Below are 18,321 nucleotides of genomic sequence, written 5' to 3'. Positions count from 1 at the left end.
TTGTGGTGATTTCTCTTGTTTAATCCTTGTAAAATACGCTGTCAGTTCCATTCAAAATGGGGAGAAAAATGTTTTAAAAGTTTCTTCAATGATAATTAACAAGAGAGTGCAAGATTTTCATCTTCAGTTGACTAGTGGTAAAATGAGGTGAACAAAGCCGGCTGAAGATGGCTCACTAGCCAGCGGTTTTGGCTAGCCAGCCAGCCCTTATTCACCACCCTGTATGGGATGACTCCAATCTGATCTGTCTGGATGCTTTGAATAGCCAGATATTTCTTAGACAATGGGCAGTCATTCTTCTATCCTAAAATAATATACGTGGGTTAATAGACCAAATCGGCTAACTCAATGTTGTACCGGCAATTCAAACCCTTTAGGAATAAAACATTTTGTTCAAGTTATTTCCATATCATTTAAGTGCAAAATTGCCTGCATGAGAATTCATCACAATATACACAGAATCTTAACCCCAGGAGATCTGAATTGGGTACAACACTGAGTTTGCCTGTTCAATCTCTTGTGCAAGTTTTGGGTAAAACATCGTGGATCAAGGCGTCTTGCACTGCCTGTTCATGTGGTGCAGGTCCATGCTAATTCACATGCTGATTGCACAAATTAGGTTCTTAATGCTTGCATAGAGTTAGAAGAAAGGCACTGCTCGCAATCTCAACATCAGATGTTGCACATGAAATAGGCCAAACAGAGAGACAAAAGAGTCTCCTAAGGACACCTCTCAAACACTGTTCAGATATTAACCCAATCTATAAGAAAGAACTTAGTAAAAAGAGCTACAGTACCTGTGTACATTGGTTGACCAGTTTGTGCTCCTCCAGTGGGGTAGGGCACTTGATTCATGGTTCAGATCAAGATATAACACGACAAGCTAATTAAAAGCAACCTGAGAACAAAGCACATAACAATTGTTTTTCATTGACTCCTAGGGGTTCCCCATTGACGAGTAAAATCGTCTGGTGTTAGACAGAGTAAAATACCTCAGTCTGGTCAGTTTTTGGCCAGTTTGGACGTCAAAGGGTTAAGGCAAATATAAAAATAAATAAATAAATAATAATAATAATATAATAATATAACTTGTTTGAAATTATAGCAAATTTCAAATTATTATGAGGCTACAAAAAGCTTTAATATCAGCTGATTTTAAGTTCAAAGTTCATTGAGGACTCCATTTCATTTTTGACCAAGTTTGTTCTGATTATAAGACTTAGTGCTCCATCAAGCCAACAAGTCCCCAACACTGGCTTTATAAAATCAACATTTGTCCGTGTCAGTTCAGTTCATTTATTTAGCTAAAACAAGTTAATAAGCATTGTCATCTGTCACAGAAGTCCAGCTGCAGATGAAACCTTTTAAAGGTTTTATAAAACCTAACATGACTTCTGAGGATAAACTACGTGCAATAATGCACAGATACATTGTATTAATGAATCAATACATTTTTATTATTAATGGGAATCAAATATACTGATAAAAAAAGTCTATGAGCACTGAATATTCTACATGCATTGTACACAAAAATAATATAACAAATACATAAATGTAACATTTCATGTTGCCATGCATCTTTTCAGCAGCAGATTCTAGATGACATTAAAATGCAGTAAGAACAAAAAACTAATGTGGTGTGCCCACTGATGTTCAAGTACCATGTTTTGAAATCTTCTGTTATCAGTATCTAGTGAACAGATGGGTGGATTAGGCAACATGGAATCTACAGATTCCATATTTATTTTAAACAACAATTAAAAGAACTAAAAGTTCTTTTATGCTGATGTCAGGTATGCATCTGTCCTCTAATATATCATAGGTGACAACCAATCCAAATGCATTTATTCTTTAGCTTATTAATTATATACACGTAAATAATGTTATAGAATATATAGATATTTGTTTGTTGGTGCCATTTCGCACCAAGGCTGGACTGATCTTAATACAATTCTAATCAATAATATTAGTTTACAATCTCATAGATAACCGTGCATTCACGTTATCTTTTGGATCTGGGAGGAATACAATAAAATAAATTACTGCAAAGGAAATGTTAAGCTGAAATAAAAATGGTTTAATTTATTCCGATATATTTAAGCTCTAGCTAAGAGCCTCTCTGGCATATGGGTACTTATGTTCACTGCATGTTCACATTTAATCAGCGAAATTAATTTCAAATAGTCTCCCGTGATAATCACTCTCGATCATGAATTTTCCAAAGCTTATCAGCACCGCATAGAACGACTACTAGTCTCATTACTACACACGATCTAGCGAGAAATACAGCAAACTTATTAGACATATTTAACAAATATTGGGTAGATTACGGTATGAACCAGATATCCATCGGAAAGCATAGAAATAATTATCGCATCATCCAACATCGTTTAGCATGAAAGAAGGTCACTCACGTATTCGAGTCAAATTTTGAACTTAATAATCCTCAAGATGGACATCTGTCAAGTCCCTGACCATGCATGAAATCGTATACGCTGGCGCTCTAATTTTAGCAACGAATCGTTCTTTACAGAAAAAGAAGCTCTTCATTACACAACACTCTCTTTTTTAAATGGAAGTTAGTGAAATAACAAAACTCACCTGGAGAGGAAGTATTATAATTTCCTCGTTGCTATAAAGCACGGTATGCATACGTATTCGCTCGCCCACTCAAACAATTGTGTTATATGCACAGGACGTCCAAGATTAAAAGCGCGTGCATGATTTGGTATCCACACAGATCGATTTATACATAGCAGAAAAAAGGAAGAAACTGGCAAAAATAGTCTCAACTTTCTTTTCCTTTCTGTATGGTTATTTATTTTGTTGATTTACTTCGTCTGGTCGAGAGTTTCGTGTCACCAAGGGATCTCTTTTTCTGAAATTCTTCTAACACCTGGGATTTCAGGACCTGTTGCCGTGTCAAGAGTTGTATCATGTTAGCCAGTTATACTTATATTTCTCATAATCTTCCGGTTTGAAAATGAAAAAAAAAATTCGGCTCGAACTCGATACTCTTGCTGTGTTTATTTCGATTAGTCGAATGTAACGACCATGGATCGGTATTACGGACTACGGACTGCAGACTTTATCACAGCTAATCACAGCCCCAAAATGCTCATCTTGCAGCATTTTTCCTCAGAAAGTTACATTCATGTCGTGATATTGCTTACGTAAAAGAGTTTAATCAAATGATTTGTTTCTCGTGAAGTATTCTTCTTCTTTTGCAATCAAAGATCTGGCAAGATCTCTTGCCGTAAGTTAATTCGATGATTATCCTTTCTTGAATATTGTCAGTCAATTATATTAACGTATCTCATCACGTAAGCACTTGAGGGGAAAAATGTTTCATTTATAGCTGTACCTCTTAAAATCAGTTTCTGTACATATTGTGGGAATTGTTATCAGCGGCAGAAATCTACTTTGTTTCAAATCTGATAGAAATTGAATCATACGCGAATAAGTATGTGAAGTATACGTTCCTCCCAAGAAATATGTACAAGAAGATATTTTTCTTAGCGAATATTTAACAATTATTCCATGAGCGCGCGTTGGATATGAGATGGTAAATAGCCAACGAGGCGCGTAGCGCCGAGTTGGCTATAACCAATCTCATATCCAACAAGCGCGAATGGAATAATTGTTTTATTAAATTCCTTAAACTCCACAAATTTGGAAGTACAAAATACGAGCGAAAAAAGGCGAGAACATCCGAGCGAAATCAAAAAAACTTGATGAAGATGCGAGGTTGTGTAATACCTTGTGGTCTGACAGACGTAGGCTCATCACAAAATGATTTCTTGCCTTTTCGCGTACTTCTAAACGTCGGGATTGCTCCAAGCTTTCCACACAAAAAAAGTTTTATTTGCCCTTTTGGCTTTATTCCAAGAGATTTTTCGGTTTCCGGCGAAACAAATTTTAGTTTAACAACGCTCAGCGCAATCATTTACCATATATAGTCAAACTAAGGTATATGAGCTGATAACCGAGATTGAGTGAACCAATCAGAGCACGCGAAGTATATTATTTGAGGTTCAAAATTTAATAATGAAAGATATCTATCACTACAACCGCCGCCTCCGCTCCGGCTAAGAGACTCTGCTGAGAGATTCTGCTTTCCTAGAACAAGGGAAACCGGGAGAAGACTTAATTCCGTGCAAAAACAACTAGGGTTAAGGGTATTTAGACTCGTAACATGATGTTATTGATGTTATTATAAATAGGGAGCTTAAGAAAGCACGTTTTTGAGACGCGGACGGACACCGGAAGTGAGCTGTTTTCCCTTTTAACTTGTCTTCACTCAACCACATTTTCATCACTAAGTATCTTTTCTCCATTAGAGATGATAATATAAGAATCTGGAAGACACCACTGTCCTGGAACGCGAAATGTTCTCTTCCGGTTGCAGGTCCGCGTCTCAAAAACGCACGTGCCTAAGCTCCCTAATACATCACCACTGCGTACCAGTGGCTGAGTTGGTTGAGCCCCGGGCTACCATGCAGGAAGTCGTGAGTTCGATTCCGGGGGACCAACACTCAGGGTCTCAAAAATAATTGAGGAGAAAGTGCTGCCTTTGCAATTACAGCCGCAAATGGTTAGACCTCTCGGATAAGGACTGTAAACCGTAGGCCCAGTATCACAAATATCGTCGATGTTCATAACCTTCCGGTGGTACGTTAAGGAACCCACACACTAATCGGGAAGAGTAGGGAATGAAATTCCCGGAGTTGTGGCTGTCCTTTGTGAGAATATGGGTGGGTGGGTATAGCAGCTCCACATAACCTGCTTAAAACAAAAAAACAAACAAACGAGCCAATTTATAACGCAACATTAATATTGTTGTGTTTAAAGTTGCCTCGTGTAACATGGCGCACTAAACGATTTTTAACGCAGCATTTTGTTTCGGCCACATGTTGTAGGTGTTTTAACCGCTTCAAAAACCTGCAACACTGTTGCCCGAATTCTGTTAGAGTTTTTGCCTCTAACTAACCCACCCCCCCCCCTCCCCCCTCCGCTCCCCCCGTTGACTTTTAACACAAAGTCGTCCCAGAATGCACCACGGAGAACTGAAATAAGTGACGTCGACAGTCACGTCAACAATGTCCGCCATATTTGTCGAGTAGGAGCCTGGGTTCAAATTAACCATTCAGGATAATCGCGAATAGACCATTTTGGCTAAGTTACCTAGCCTAAGAATCTAAGCGAGGTTGCGAGTGACCCTGCTTTGATACAACTTTGTGCTTTTCTTATGTTAATGTGGACTAATTAAAATTACAACGACACAATGTACATGATAAAACCAATGAGGTTCGTATCAATACCAGAAGCCTTGCAGCCATTCATAGGCTAGGTCACTGAGCAGACAACTGTAAAATGGCCTATTTATGTGCGCGGACGTGTTGATGAGATGATAGTGGCCACGATTTTTCAACTTCGTTCCCACAGCTTTTCTCCACGCTGAGAGTAGGGCTGGCGCCAATTGCCCTGGGAACCAGGTTGCGGGTTATAATTCCGTATCCAAGTACACTAAATACAAAATGCCACTAAAATTCCTTATGCCATACAATACTCAACGTAACCTGCCAAAACTACCCAACCCATATTTAACGATTGTCGTGAATTCTTAATTTGCTCTGAATTTACCATTATCGTTGATTTTAGAAGACTGAAAGCTTGATATGGATTATGTGTTCAATATATTCCTTCACCGTTATATTCGAGCCTTGCTCTTCTTAACTTTTTATAACATTTAAGTCGCTGATAAGCTAAGGTCCTTCACCAGGATCCGGTGCTTCTGTTTTGTTACGCTGGTCCTTGCTTACAAGTGTAAGGACACACTTCTCGAATTAACCCCGTCCGTCACCTAACCACTTGACCACCTCACCGCTGGCTGCTTTAGGGACAATATTTTGTATTTGATAGACCAAATGCATAAATGGCGACCAAAAATATTTTTTTGCTTACGTGCATTAGACTCACTAGCCTCGTTTGCATGGACAAAATACAAAAGAAATGTTTCTTGAGAGCGAGGCTTGGGAGTCTAATTGGCACATAAACAAAAGAATACATTTTTTGCCCGCCATTTATGCATTCGGTCAGGAGCCCATCCTGCTTCGGTCTATAATGTTATCACTCCGTAACAAACAGTAGTAAACACTGCAAAAGGTAGGTGGTTACCAAACTTCACAAAAAAGCTAAACAGTTTAAAATCAAAGCTCATGGAGTAGTGAAGCGGAAAGAAGCGGTTCCTATAGAGTTGAAACTCCGGGTTCAAACCAATCCATGGATATCATTTTTTATTTTCCTTATTTTCTCTGCCACCACAAGTCCTGGACAGGGTGTCCTAAGTTAACGATAGTTGCACCCGTAGCCTGCGACCCCGCAAGAGAGCTTGCTCGCAGGCTATTGCCCCCGCAGAGTTTAGCCCCCGAGGAGGAAACCTAGAAGTCCCCGCGTAAAAAAAAGGGTACATGTACAAATTGGTAGATGTTGTTGGGAGAATCAATCACGGTTTGCTCAACCGGGTGTGCAAGCTTAAGGTGATAGCGGTATTTCTTAAACGGGCGCGCAAGTAGTATTGGTATTGTTCTACACGACTGCGCAAGGCGAACCAAAGCAACGTTCAAGTTAGCCATTGAAAAATCAAACGTTGAAGCAGATCTGATGCAAATCGAGTTGCTTGGCCACAGAAATTGATTTTGTCCGGACACAAATCAGAAACAGGGGCACAACATTCTCGTTCACAGATCCCATCGTTTCTCTTAGCCGGTGGGGCCTTCGCAAGTTATTATTATTCTTATTTATTTATTTATTTTTATTTTTTTTTTTTTACATTGGTTGACCGTCGAAAATTATCTTGAAAAGAAAACCAAAGGGACACACCATAACACCAACCCGATGTGACCAACACATCACGCATGAGCACAATCATTTCACCAGGTAAATTGGCAGCCAGGGACAGCTGTTTCGGACGTACTTGTTACCAGCATGGCAAAGCCAACTTAGCAGGCGGGCGTTTTAAGTACTTCCCCTGGAACCCCTTTAACTAAGTGGCAGCAGCTCCACATAACAAGTGTGGTAAGCTGGCTTCGGAAAAGCACATCCGTTCTCCTGCCGCATTCGTGTGGGAAGGTGGATCACCAAAAGAGAACGGTGTGTCAAAATTTAAAGTGGAAAGAACAAAAAGGGCAAGGTGACACACCATAACACCAACCCGGAAGTAAAAAAGGTCGATGCGGCGCAGCCGGTCTGTAAAATAATGATCAGTGTGTCTTTGGTTAAAAGTAAAATCGCTTACTATTCGAAAAATTAAGTTAAGAAGTTGAGATATTATAGTAGGGTAATAAATAAACAGCAGGTGTCAAAGTTTTAGGGCTGTGCGATATTCCAAACTCGAGTTATTCGGCAAAGGGTAACACTCAAAATGGAGACTGTAACCTATTCGGTAGGACGAGGAGAATGTGAATCAAGCAAATTGCGTAATGACACGGTGCGCAGCTTTATGGGCGAACACGACGAATTAACAGCAATAGCGAGAAGGTTTATAGAACAGCAATGCTCAAAGTTCTTAGTGATACAGCCTTGCAACTTGAAACGACGAGCATAGATTTAAATCGATGGACCAAAGGACGCAGAGTTAAGAAGATCACAAAGTCGTAAGGTCAATGAAAGTCGGTTCGAACTGAAAGGCAACAAAAGCTAATGGAAACTTATTTAGTTAACTACCTATATAAAGGTCACAAAAAGGTATAAAGAAGGATAAAGTTAAACGCTAATAATTTCGAATGGCATACCAATTAAATGCAACAAAAATAAGACCAAACAAGCTGATTAACAATCTACAGGATGCGATGATAGAAACTCGACAATGATCACAGTGTAGAGCGGTCAATAAATCCATGTTGAGGACTATGGATTAAAAAGTGACTGAAAACTAGATACCAAAACTAATGTATTAATAGAATAAAACAAGCGAAAACTTAAACTCAAAACCGAAACTAAATACTAGAAAAAACTAAAGAAAGAAATTAGTAAAACTTACTTTGGTTTGCACTTGCACCAATGCTAGTCTTGTTTAAAAGCTCTAAAGAGGACTAATTGACGATGAGCACGAGTGTAGATAGAACTAAAATCCAGATGGATGAATAAGTTGACTCAACGACGTCTACTCTAAAACTGAACTACTGATGAAAACACTAAAAACTTGTGACTAGCAAAACGTGCCTGACACAACCCAGAAACATTACGCATTTCCTATGCGGGTACGGGTGTTAGGGAGATGATAAAAGAAATACCGAAACACGGACTAGCGATAATGTAAAAAATAAACGAGAAAACATCTCGTTTCGAACCAACAGAAACTCCATGTTGGTGTCCCTCAACCAGTGAAAACATCTGGAGTTTCCTTTAGCTCTCTCAAAACATTTTTGCTCTCTGCTAAACTTGAAAACGTTCGCATAGACACTTCTCTTGGTTATTCAGAACTCGATCGAAAACACAAGGCGAATCGATATTTTCGTGTACGTGACACGTTTCTCAGAAGCAATACAGATGTCACGCATTGTAAAAGAATTGAAATTCAAAGTACTCTATTTTCAAAACAAAGCATGCTACAGAGCTGAAAACGGGCCAGCAGATATATCTTTAAATGTCTTTTACCAGATGAAAGTAAAAACTCAAAATTTTTAATTTTAGTTTTTCAGACGTCACGTGAAAATCAAGAATTGCTTCTTTCTGTTCGACACGAAGGGGCACATTCTCCCTCTGAACGCTACCATGTTTAGCGCCATTGACGACTCCAAAATGAACTCCGGAAGTCCTACCTTTGTTTTCGGAGATTGTCACACAATCGAGAGAAATGCCGAGGGACAATTTGGAAAGCGAAAGGAATGTTGAGGTATCTACGTTCTTAGCTATATCTTTTTTCCATGTGATAATTTTTTTAAAAATCTTTTCTTAATTAAAGGGGATAATTTGTACATCAAAATTATGCAATAAAAAATATAGGTCACCGTGCTCGTTGAAGGGTAAAACACCATCGTACCTGTCTATCTCGATTATCGTAGATCGGAACAACAAAATTCGCTATGTTCTCGGAATGCGCGCACTTATTCGCAAAGAGTCATGGGTCATTCACAACTTCTCTCACATGTTTTGAGAACTGTTTCAGAGTGTATGATCGTCTTACGCCATATTTACAATGTTGCAAATTTGACACACCATATGCGCAGTACAGGATGCGCAGTGCAACACTGAGAAATCGCCTTAAATTCTCAAAAGTTGGATTGTATCTGATGTCACATAGTAAAATTGGACGAGAGGAAGCTCTGGTCACACTGCAAACAAACGAGAAAGAGAAATGATCCTCGCACTTTCCTGGACCAATAGGCCATTTCCGAGTTCATGTTTGCCTCCTCTTCAAAGCGAGTCAAAGTGCGAAGTTTTTGTTAGGAAAATTAGTTCTACTTTACATATGAATGAAAACTAATTTTCATTACAAAAACTTTGCACTTAGACTCGCTTTGAAGAGGAGTTAGACATGAACTCGGAAATGGCCTATTACATTGAAGCCAATTGTGTCTTCCAGACACCTTGAAAATTTCAGTTGGCTCCTACGGGATTCCATCCCAAGACCTCTTCGATGCCGGTGCAATGCTCTACCAACTGAGCTATGAAGCCGCACAGTTGGGAGCAGGTCAATTGTGGGGCACATGTGTTCCCGTGAAAGGTCTCGATGAAAGACCTGTATATATTTGTTTACGTTTGAAGCGCGGGCGAAAGAAGAAGGAGAAAAAATGATTTTTGCCCTTATTGCAAACATAATGCTAAGTCTTTGATTATCTTCATTCATGTTTTAACAAGAAGTTCAGTTTTAAAAAAAACTTCGGTTATAAAAATCGATGTTTCTATGTCGACGTAACACCATTATCCAGATATAAAGTTGAGTGGAATGAAAGGAGCTAATATTACAGAATAATATATAAGGATAACACATATTGTTCTTTAAAATACACTAGGGAAAAACTATGCTGAGAAAAATGAAAAATGTTAAAAGAAAGTAGAAACGATAAAATCACAAAGCGAAGCGATATAAACAAAATATTTTAAAACTGTTTGAGCTAATGGAGTCTCAAGTTTTTGCTTGTTTAAGGTAGGCTCTAAGTCCCTTATTAACAGCATCTCAAACAAAAGGCAGTCCCACTTATTTTTGCACTTCCTTCGTCGACTCTTTGGTGTAAATGTCGGTTTGTATAGCAGACATAACCAGCCTCGCACAGATCACATTGGAAATGGCAGACGACTTTCTGTTTCTTTACAATAGGGTAGGTTTTTCTTCCATAGGTAATTTGCGACTGGTAAATACGGGGGATAACTGCACGCTAATCTTTGAAGATAGTTCTACTGTTTGGCATCTTACGGTATGGGCTGATCGCTGACATTTGAATGGCAGCACAATGCGTGTGACTTGTGGCTTTTCGCCATTCTCGGAGACCCAGGGGCAGATAATGGGGACGAGGACAAGAGTGAACAGAGCGAAATTTGCGAAAAACCACAAGTCACATTGCAAGCATTGTGCTGCCACTCACATGTCAGTGATCAGCCAATACTGTAAACATCAGAACTATCTTCAAAGATCAGCGTGCAGTTATCCTCCGTATTTACCAGTCGCAAATCTATGGAACAAAAACCTGCCCTGGTAAACAAACACAAAGTCGTCTACCATTTCCAATGTGATCCGTGCGAGGCTGGTTATGTCTGCTATACAAACCGACACTTACACCAAAGAGTCGACGAACATGGGGGTAAGACCGCCATCGGCGAGCACACGCGGACTCATGACAATGACATTCCAGCCTTTCAAGACTTTTCAGTATTTTAAGGAAGTGCAAAAATAAGTGGGGCTGCCTTACGTTTGGATGCTGTTCATAAGGGACTTTTAAACTTTAAGCCTACCTTAAACAAACAAAGACTTAAGACTCAATTAGGTCATAGCTGTTTTAAAATATTTTGTTTATATCGCTTCGCTTTGTGATTTTATCGTTTCTACTTTATTTTTCTTTTTTTATTTTCTTTTTAAGAACAATATGTGTTATTCTCATTCTGTATATATTAGCTCCTTTCATTCTACTCAACTTTATATCTTGATAATGGTGTCCCGTCGACATCGAAACGTCGATTTTATAGCGTTAATTTTTTTAACCAAAGTTTTTTTTTTTAACCAAACTTCTTGTTAAAACAACTAGAACTACTTGCAGATTCTTGCTATTTCTAAATGCAGATTACTTGCTATTTCTTTAAGACTTGTTAAAATATGAATGAGGATAATCAAAGACTTAGCATTATGTTTGCCATAAGGGCAAAAATCATTTTTTCTCTTTCTTCTTTCGCCCGCCCTTCAAACAAATATACACACTGTTCTTTCATCGAGACCTTTCACGAGAACACATGCATGTGCCCCACAAATTGAATCTCGAATTAATGTCAAAGGAAATGCTTTCTCTCATGTCAGGGTCAACAATTGAAATTGAATATTTGTAACTTTGAAAAATGTCCCAGAAAAGCTTTTAAATAGTCGTTAAAAGAAATTAGAAAGTTATTTGATAAACTTCAAAGCGTAGCCTCCTATATTGAAGTAAATAATAACAAAATGAAAAACTAATCCCCTCTGTCCTCCTCTTCTTGTTTTTCTTTTCCCCTTTTCGTCTCTTCTTCTTTTTCCCAGATAATTAATTGTAATTATACATATACTTATATTTGTGTCGCTTATTAAACCATGCAGCCTGGTCTGCCTCGATTAGCCTCGCTATTTGCTAGCCAGCCTTAAATCTTGAAGTCTGATTTGATAATAAAGTGTAAAGTGTGTGCGTAGGGATTGCAGGCTCGAGTTTTCCTCTGTACGCACACTATCAAGACCTATCTTGACGAAGGGAGGACCTGATTGGAATACGTTGTCATCGGAAGGTTTTCCCGCAGAAAACTGCATGGCTAGGCATAGCCTTTCTCCCGGATTTTGTCCTTGATGGAGGTCAGAGTGTCTGAAAAGAATATTTTTTCATTCGTTTGCTATTTTCGTTCGGCTCATGAAGTCATTTAGTCCTAAGTTTTAGTTAGTTTTAGTTTTTCTCCTTAGTTTAGAGCCACGTGGATCGCTCTTGTACGGTCTTGTGCATCTCAACCCTGAGCATTTGGTGAATAAATTCCCTTCAATGAGCTGTACCTGGAAGATCGAGAGTTTTTTGCCATCACCAGTTTTGAACTTGCGGAAATTCGTGAGTGAGAATTAGAAGGGTTTTGACGTCTTCGAATGCCGCCCAAGCATACAATTTCTTAGTAAAAGACAAACTGACTCCCATCATCCCACACTCCATCACTAAATGATAGAGCTGGGGTCTACCAGTAAGATGGAAATGGACGGAATGGCTACGATCATAAATCCGCATTGTCGCTTTGATTGGGTCTTGTTCATCACTGATCATTCCTGAGCCTATGCCTCCAATGGGTGGTGGTTCTGAGGTTTGAATTTTTACAATGAAACGACTTCCACCTCTCGGTGGAGGGAATGCATAATCTGGTCCAGAAGGTTCTATGTCTGGATGGAACCTAACAAACCTTACCGCAGGAAATGTTGGCAGAGAAACTTTTAAGAGGTTCCTTTCACCCGTAGCTTTGCAAATGTCTTTGTGCTTCTTCCAGTGCTGTTTTTGACATTCCTTCCCACAGTATCTTGCCGTCATGCAACGTTTGCATGCTTTCAATTCAACATCATGCCGAAAACAAAAAAGACAGTAAGTCTTCCCAGTAGCTCCTTTTAAATTTGTCTGCCCTAGGTCGTTTCTAAGGCACTGGTTGGATTTAATCTCCGCTGAAGTCATATTGGGAACAGTCACATCCATTGCCGTACCTTGGCCCAACACTCTTTCTTGTAGTGCTTTTTTGAAAAAAACGTTAAATTCACGTGGAAAAGAGTCGCCTTCATTGCGGCGAAGTCCCTCCCGAAAGGCTGGCCCACAATTGTCATGGATATAGTTGTTTTCCAGCACACATGGTGGCTTTCCTGGACTTCGTTTTCCGATCATGACTCCGCCCATTTTGTTGTTGCAAATCTCGTTGTTCTTATAGAGACCACCAGAATTGTTGTGCACAAAAATTCCCCACCACAGGTTTTCGAACACCATGTTTCCCTCTAAAAGCACGTCGTTAATACAAAGAGTTGCGCGAAAGCCAAAAGTTCCATTGTGGTAAATTTTGTTCCGGAGCATAACAGCGAATGGGCACACAGCTGACCCCGGGACCCCACCTACAACAACACCCTCATATTTGTTGTCGTAAATCTCGGAATCTGTTATTGCTACTCCTCTAGCTGGGACACCCGCTTGACCTTCATCAAGCCAAATCCCCCTTGTATTTCCATATATGTGGCATTTGTTAACCAGTAACTGTGCCTGGTCAGATGCTCTTATCCCATAGGTGTACGGATTATCCATCTTTCCATTTCCACTGATTTGGCATTTAATGAGTTCCACAGATGCAAAAGGTCCCCAAATGCCAAGACCGCTTTCTTTGCTGTTTCTGATCTCGCATTCAAAAAGCCTCGCCTCGCCTTCAATCGCCATCACCGGAAAATTTGATAAAGAGTTCCGAAATGTGCATTTGTAGAACTCTGCATTTCCATCTGGTGGAATGAAAATTCTACATTTTCCTGAAAATTCAATGTTTTCGAAAACACAATCTTTGATTATAGAGAGCTTACCACAGTTTAATATTAGGTCTGCTTTATCTCGAAGAGAGGCCATTGTAGTGTTAGTTATTGACGTGAAAAAACAATCAGTGTCTGCAGCGTCTCCCATTTCGTAATGTGTATTGGCAAGAAGAAGCACTTTCCTTGGCAAATTCTCATTCTTGTTTCGCTCTAGAGAACGCATGAGTTGTTCGGGAGACTCAACAACTTCCAACTTGGAATCAAGATCTTTGAATTCCGTTCTAAAAGCTTCATAATGACAGCAACTGTTTTTGTCATGGTGATATGCAATAGCAGCGGAGCACAAAGCAGAAGACCTCATTCCAAGGCCAGTTAAAGCTAAAGCTCTCCTTGAGTACCCCTTCCAGCAATTAGGCATGAGCTTGATGTACTCTTGGGAATCTTGGAGACATTTTTCAAAATTTCTTAGTTTGAGGTGCGCGGTTGCTCGATTGTGAAATAAACGCGGATCCTGGTGTTTGGCATCTTCAGTAGCTTCGAGAGCCTCTGTATACGCTTCAACAGCTTCTCTGAAACGTCCAGCTTTGAACAAGTCGTTTCCTCGCAAACGAATATCGTCTGTGGAAGCACTCTCTGAATGCACTTCTTTTCCCGATACAATCGCCTGATTCTCTATTGGGGGGTGGCAAGAGTACAGTACAGTTTTCTGTAATTTTTGAGGAAGAGGCAGGGTATGGGGAAAAAGATCCTTGAAATCCTTCGAAGTTTCATCATCACTTGGACACGAATCCAAAATTTGTAATGCGAATCTTTCGGATTCTTTTGCATCCTCTTGATGGCCATGGACGCTTAAATGGATTGCATTTTCATACACAACACGAGATGCCTCTTGACTTAAAACGACTGCTTTGTCTTCGCGGCCAATGTCATTCTTATCCAAAAACGACTTCAGGTGATACTGTAGCTCAGAAGAATGAGTCCGTAACTTGGACCACAAGTAAAAAAGGGAAGGATTGCCGACATGCGCAGACGGTTGCTCTAACACACTTCTTATGACATCTTTAAGGATTCTGTCCGGTGAGGGGCAGTTGCGGAAAGCTTGATGAACAATTTTCACCGCTGTTATCAGTGAGGAAGAGGTCTCTTCGATGGTCAGTCTGCTGCGAATTACTTCCTGGACCAAACGGTGCAACCAAAGGGTACTGGACCTTTTTCTCTGAAAAAGTGAAAATTTTGTCAAGGTCTCTATGACGTGTTTTTTCATAAGGGGAAGGTTACAGCTTTGTATAGATTGACCGTCTGTTGATAGCAGTTGTCTGTTGATTAACTCTTCTTGAATTTCATTTGGTGCAAGAAATGCAGCAGCTTGCACAAAACGGGATGCAACGTCTCCGTATAATGACCTTTTTACGTACTCAAAGTTTAAAAGCCATGTGGTGTGCACTGCCCGCCGAGCTTGAGATTCGTATTCGCAAGGCGCTTTTGCCATCTTTTGACTCAACAAATTCAATCGCTGACTTTTGTATTCTTCAAGGTAACTACTAACGGAGCATTCAAGAGCTTTAATATGCGCACCAGCTTGTTCCAGAGCGAGGGGCAAAGATCCAAGCTCGCAAACTAGCTCATCTAAAGCAGCTTCCTCGTCTGCTGCATTATTGATACCACTTCGTGCAACGAGAAAACTTTTAGCGTCGTCCTCTGGGAAGGCAGAGACTTGAAGACAACAAGATGGTTCCAGAGTTAGAGAGGCGCTGACCTCCTTTGGTTCACGCCTTGTTGTTAAAAGGATATTGCCACTTGCCTGCCTCTTCCATCGACCAAAAAAGACCTTATGCATTGCTTCAGAGAGGTTAAACTGGTCGACATCATCAAGAACCAACAGCCAGGTCTTTTCCTGTTTAGAGATCCACGTTAGAACTTTGCAAAGGGTCACGTCAAACGAATTTGCATAAATCCCCAAGCTCAAAGCTAGGTCACTTACGGAATTTTCAAACTTTTTGTCATCCTCCATGGAAATCCAAAAAACACCTCCCTCGTATTCGTTTTTATATTTCCAAGCAAACTGAATGGCCAATGTAGTCTTTCCACATCCTCCAAGACCACAGATGGCTGCCATTCTAACTTGCTTGCTTTTATCCAATGGAAGGCATATTTCAAGGCTTTTTATTTCGCTTGTCCTACCTGCAAAAAACTTGTTCTGATCTGGAGCATCAAACACAACTTGTTTGAAATCATCTTCAGATGTCGGCATTCTATTCACTGTTGCGATCACCGAGTCCAAATCTCTGCGCATAGAAATGCTTTTGTCCTCGAAAGCTTTCCAAAGGATTTTAACTTCCTGTGATGTTTCCTTCATCTCATCTCGTGCCATGTCTTGATTGTCCTTGAGCGTTTCACAAGTTGCTTCTAGAATAGACTGTTTTTCTTGAACCAACGCCACAGCCCTGTCGAGCTCGGTCTTAAACAGGTTAAGAGTAGCAGGGATCTTCGTACTTTGTACTTTGCAGTCTAAGACGTCGGCGGAGAGTTGCTGAACTTCTTTGTGAAACGTTTTAAGAAGGGTGTTATCGAGCGGTGTGCCAAGACAAATTTCCAGTCCTGCATGAAAATTATCATTATTAAATTTAACAAATCGAGAGTGGTTCTGCGTTGTCTGTACTCTTATCGATAACGACATTCGTGATCAAAGTGGTCAAAATGTTGTGGACTCACGAAACGCAGCCTAGCGAGTCCACAACAAAACTCTTATCTACAACGGCAAATTAGCCAATCAGATTGCGAGATTACAAGCTATTGTGGTAAAAAGATTAATTCGAAAGTAAATGTTACCTTAAGGTGTGACAGTCTTGGCTACAGCTCTGAGACTTGTTGCTAAGAGTTTTTTTTTTATATCAGTAGAATTTTTAGACTCGTGTTTTGAGGGACTTTGTACGCTGATGGGGCAAAAATGTATCACGATGACCTCATCAGTTTCATTGCACGACCAAATTTCGTTACCACACTTGTAAGATAATCTCTTAGTGAGTGTTGCCTGCCTTGACGGTTGGCCTTCCTTTAGAAAAGAGAGATTGTATCGGGGAGCTGGGTTGGCGCACTGGTGAGAGCACCGGTGTTTACTGGTTCTCTACTCTGCTTTTTTTTCGTCCGGGTTCTCCGATCTTCCCCTATCCATACAAACCAAACTTTGATTTGATTTGGTTAATTTGATTTGATTGCTTTAGTATCCGGCCCAGTGAGAGCTTCAGCGCTAAATCGATGAAGAATTTAAAAAGTTTGCTGCCAGAGTTTACCACTCGGTTATCGCCTAGTTGAACGCCTTGGTCACAAGAATTAATTTAGTAAAGAGAATTGCAAATTTTCGTTTCTTCTTTACAACACTAATCGGTGACAGAGATGATATGACAGACTAAATGGGCCCCGTTCAAACGTCGTGATATTCAGTGTCGTGGCGAAGTGAACTAATAAGCGCGACGTTTTAATCATGCGCCAAGTATTATTTTACTTTATGAGAGCGGTCAAGACAGCTGACAGCATCCATTTGAATTTGACGGTACTTCAGCTGCCTAGCTTAATTCGAACCCAATGTAACTGAGATCGACAAGACTACAGCGCGACGTTTGAACCAGGCCTAACATTTGAGGGTGAACGTCACAACCCATTCTGGTCTCCGGCTTCTTCGTTTGTGACATTGAGGTGCAGAAATGGTATTTCAAAGGCTTTATGCACTTGTCATCGACTTCCCTGAGTGCGGGGGGAGTAGACCCTTGGCCGATGAGAGGGAATACGTGGACTGAATGGGGACTTAACTACAAATTTCAGCCCTTGTACGTGGGGGAAATGTGGTTACTTAGATTTATGATGGCCCTGATCTGGGGAAAAATATGGGGACTTTGTTTCTAGTGAACTGAGAGGACATTGGGGACGAGTTTTGATTTTGCTCGCTTGATGACAAGAGGGCGATAGAAAAAAAAAAGGATGTAAGATGTGTTTAAAAATCCATCGTTTTTTTTGGCAAATTCTTCGCACCGTTTTTTGATCAACCATCTTACTATTGTTTTGTTTTTCAAAGGACAATAGTTTTTGAGCTGTATCCATCAATAACCTCTGCATTATGTCAAGATGTATGTTGTTGTTCTGTGATAGACTTTTAATTAATTAAAACAGCGAATTTATTCAAGTGACAAACCCTTTTAATTTTGTCGTGGTAGTTATTCTTTTCAAGTCCTGTTGGGGACTCTCGTAGGAAAAAAATCCCTCCTCATGCCTGGGGAAATACAATAACTTTGAAATGCACAATTAGCAAAGCCCCCGCATCGGCCGGGTCACCCCTCCCCCCATCGGGGAATATCACATCCCTATTCCTAACCTTCAAGATATTACTGTTGAGCACAAACACTTCCCGCAACAGAAACAGCGACAAATTGCGACACCGATCAACGAGGTAATCGACGCACATGGGCTTAAAGAAGTAAATGAGATGTTCTGACAAGTAGAATAGAAACAAACACAGTATCATGGTTGCCACAGCCACAGTTTTTTGAAATTCCCTGACTTTCCCCGGATTTTCCCTGCCAAATGTTAAATTTCCCAACCAACTAAATCCTCAATTGACAAACTAATTG

At 40.1% G+C, this 18,321-nt stretch overlaps 2 protein-coding genes across 7 annotated transcripts in view; both read right to left on the bottom strand.

Annotated features, from left to right (window-relative positions):
* The window catches only part of LOC138009501 (protein SSUH2 homolog), a 28,659-nt gene extending 24,776 nt beyond the window's left edge, over positions 1–3,883 (bottom strand). The window contains exons 1-2 of one of the 3 annotated variants that reach the window (XM_068856545.1): positions 3,760–3,883; positions 798–898 (exon numbers count right to left, since the gene is read on the bottom strand). In XM_068856545.1, coding sequence (XP_068712646.1) covers positions 798–855 — 58 coding nt within the window. In that variant the 5' untranslated portion in view covers positions 856–898; positions 3,760–3,883. Of the gene's footprint in view, positions 1–797; positions 899–2,414; positions 2,582–2,601; positions 2,681–3,759 lie in introns of those variants that run through there. The other 2 variants (XM_068856544.1, XM_068856546.1) reach the window with 2 other exon arrangements.
* Positions 3,884–4,758: 875 nt separating this feature from the next.
* Positions 4,759–18,321, bottom strand: part of LOC138009500 (uncharacterized) — a 26,330-nt gene continuing 12,767 nt past the window's right edge. For 3 of the 4 annotated variants that reach the window (XM_068856540.1, XM_068856543.1, XM_068856541.1), the window contains exon 4: positions 11,427–16,297. In XM_068856540.1, the coding sequence (XP_068712641.1) occupies positions 12,243–16,297 (4,055 nt within the window). In that variant the 3' untranslated portion in view covers positions 11,427–12,242. Of the gene's footprint in view, positions 4,783–11,426; positions 16,298–18,321 lie in introns of those variants that run through there. The other variant, XM_068856542.1, reaches the window with a different exon arrangement.

Source organism: Montipora foliosa, chromosome 7 (assembly GCF_036669935.1).
Source record: "Montipora foliosa isolate CH-2021 chromosome 7, ASM3666993v2, whole genome shotgun sequence".
Lineage (NCBI taxonomy): Eukaryota > Metazoa > Cnidaria > Anthozoa > Scleractinia > Acroporidae > Montipora > Montipora foliosa.
Note: the sequence above shows the minus strand (reverse complement) of the source record. Positions and strands in the feature narration are given on the sequence as shown.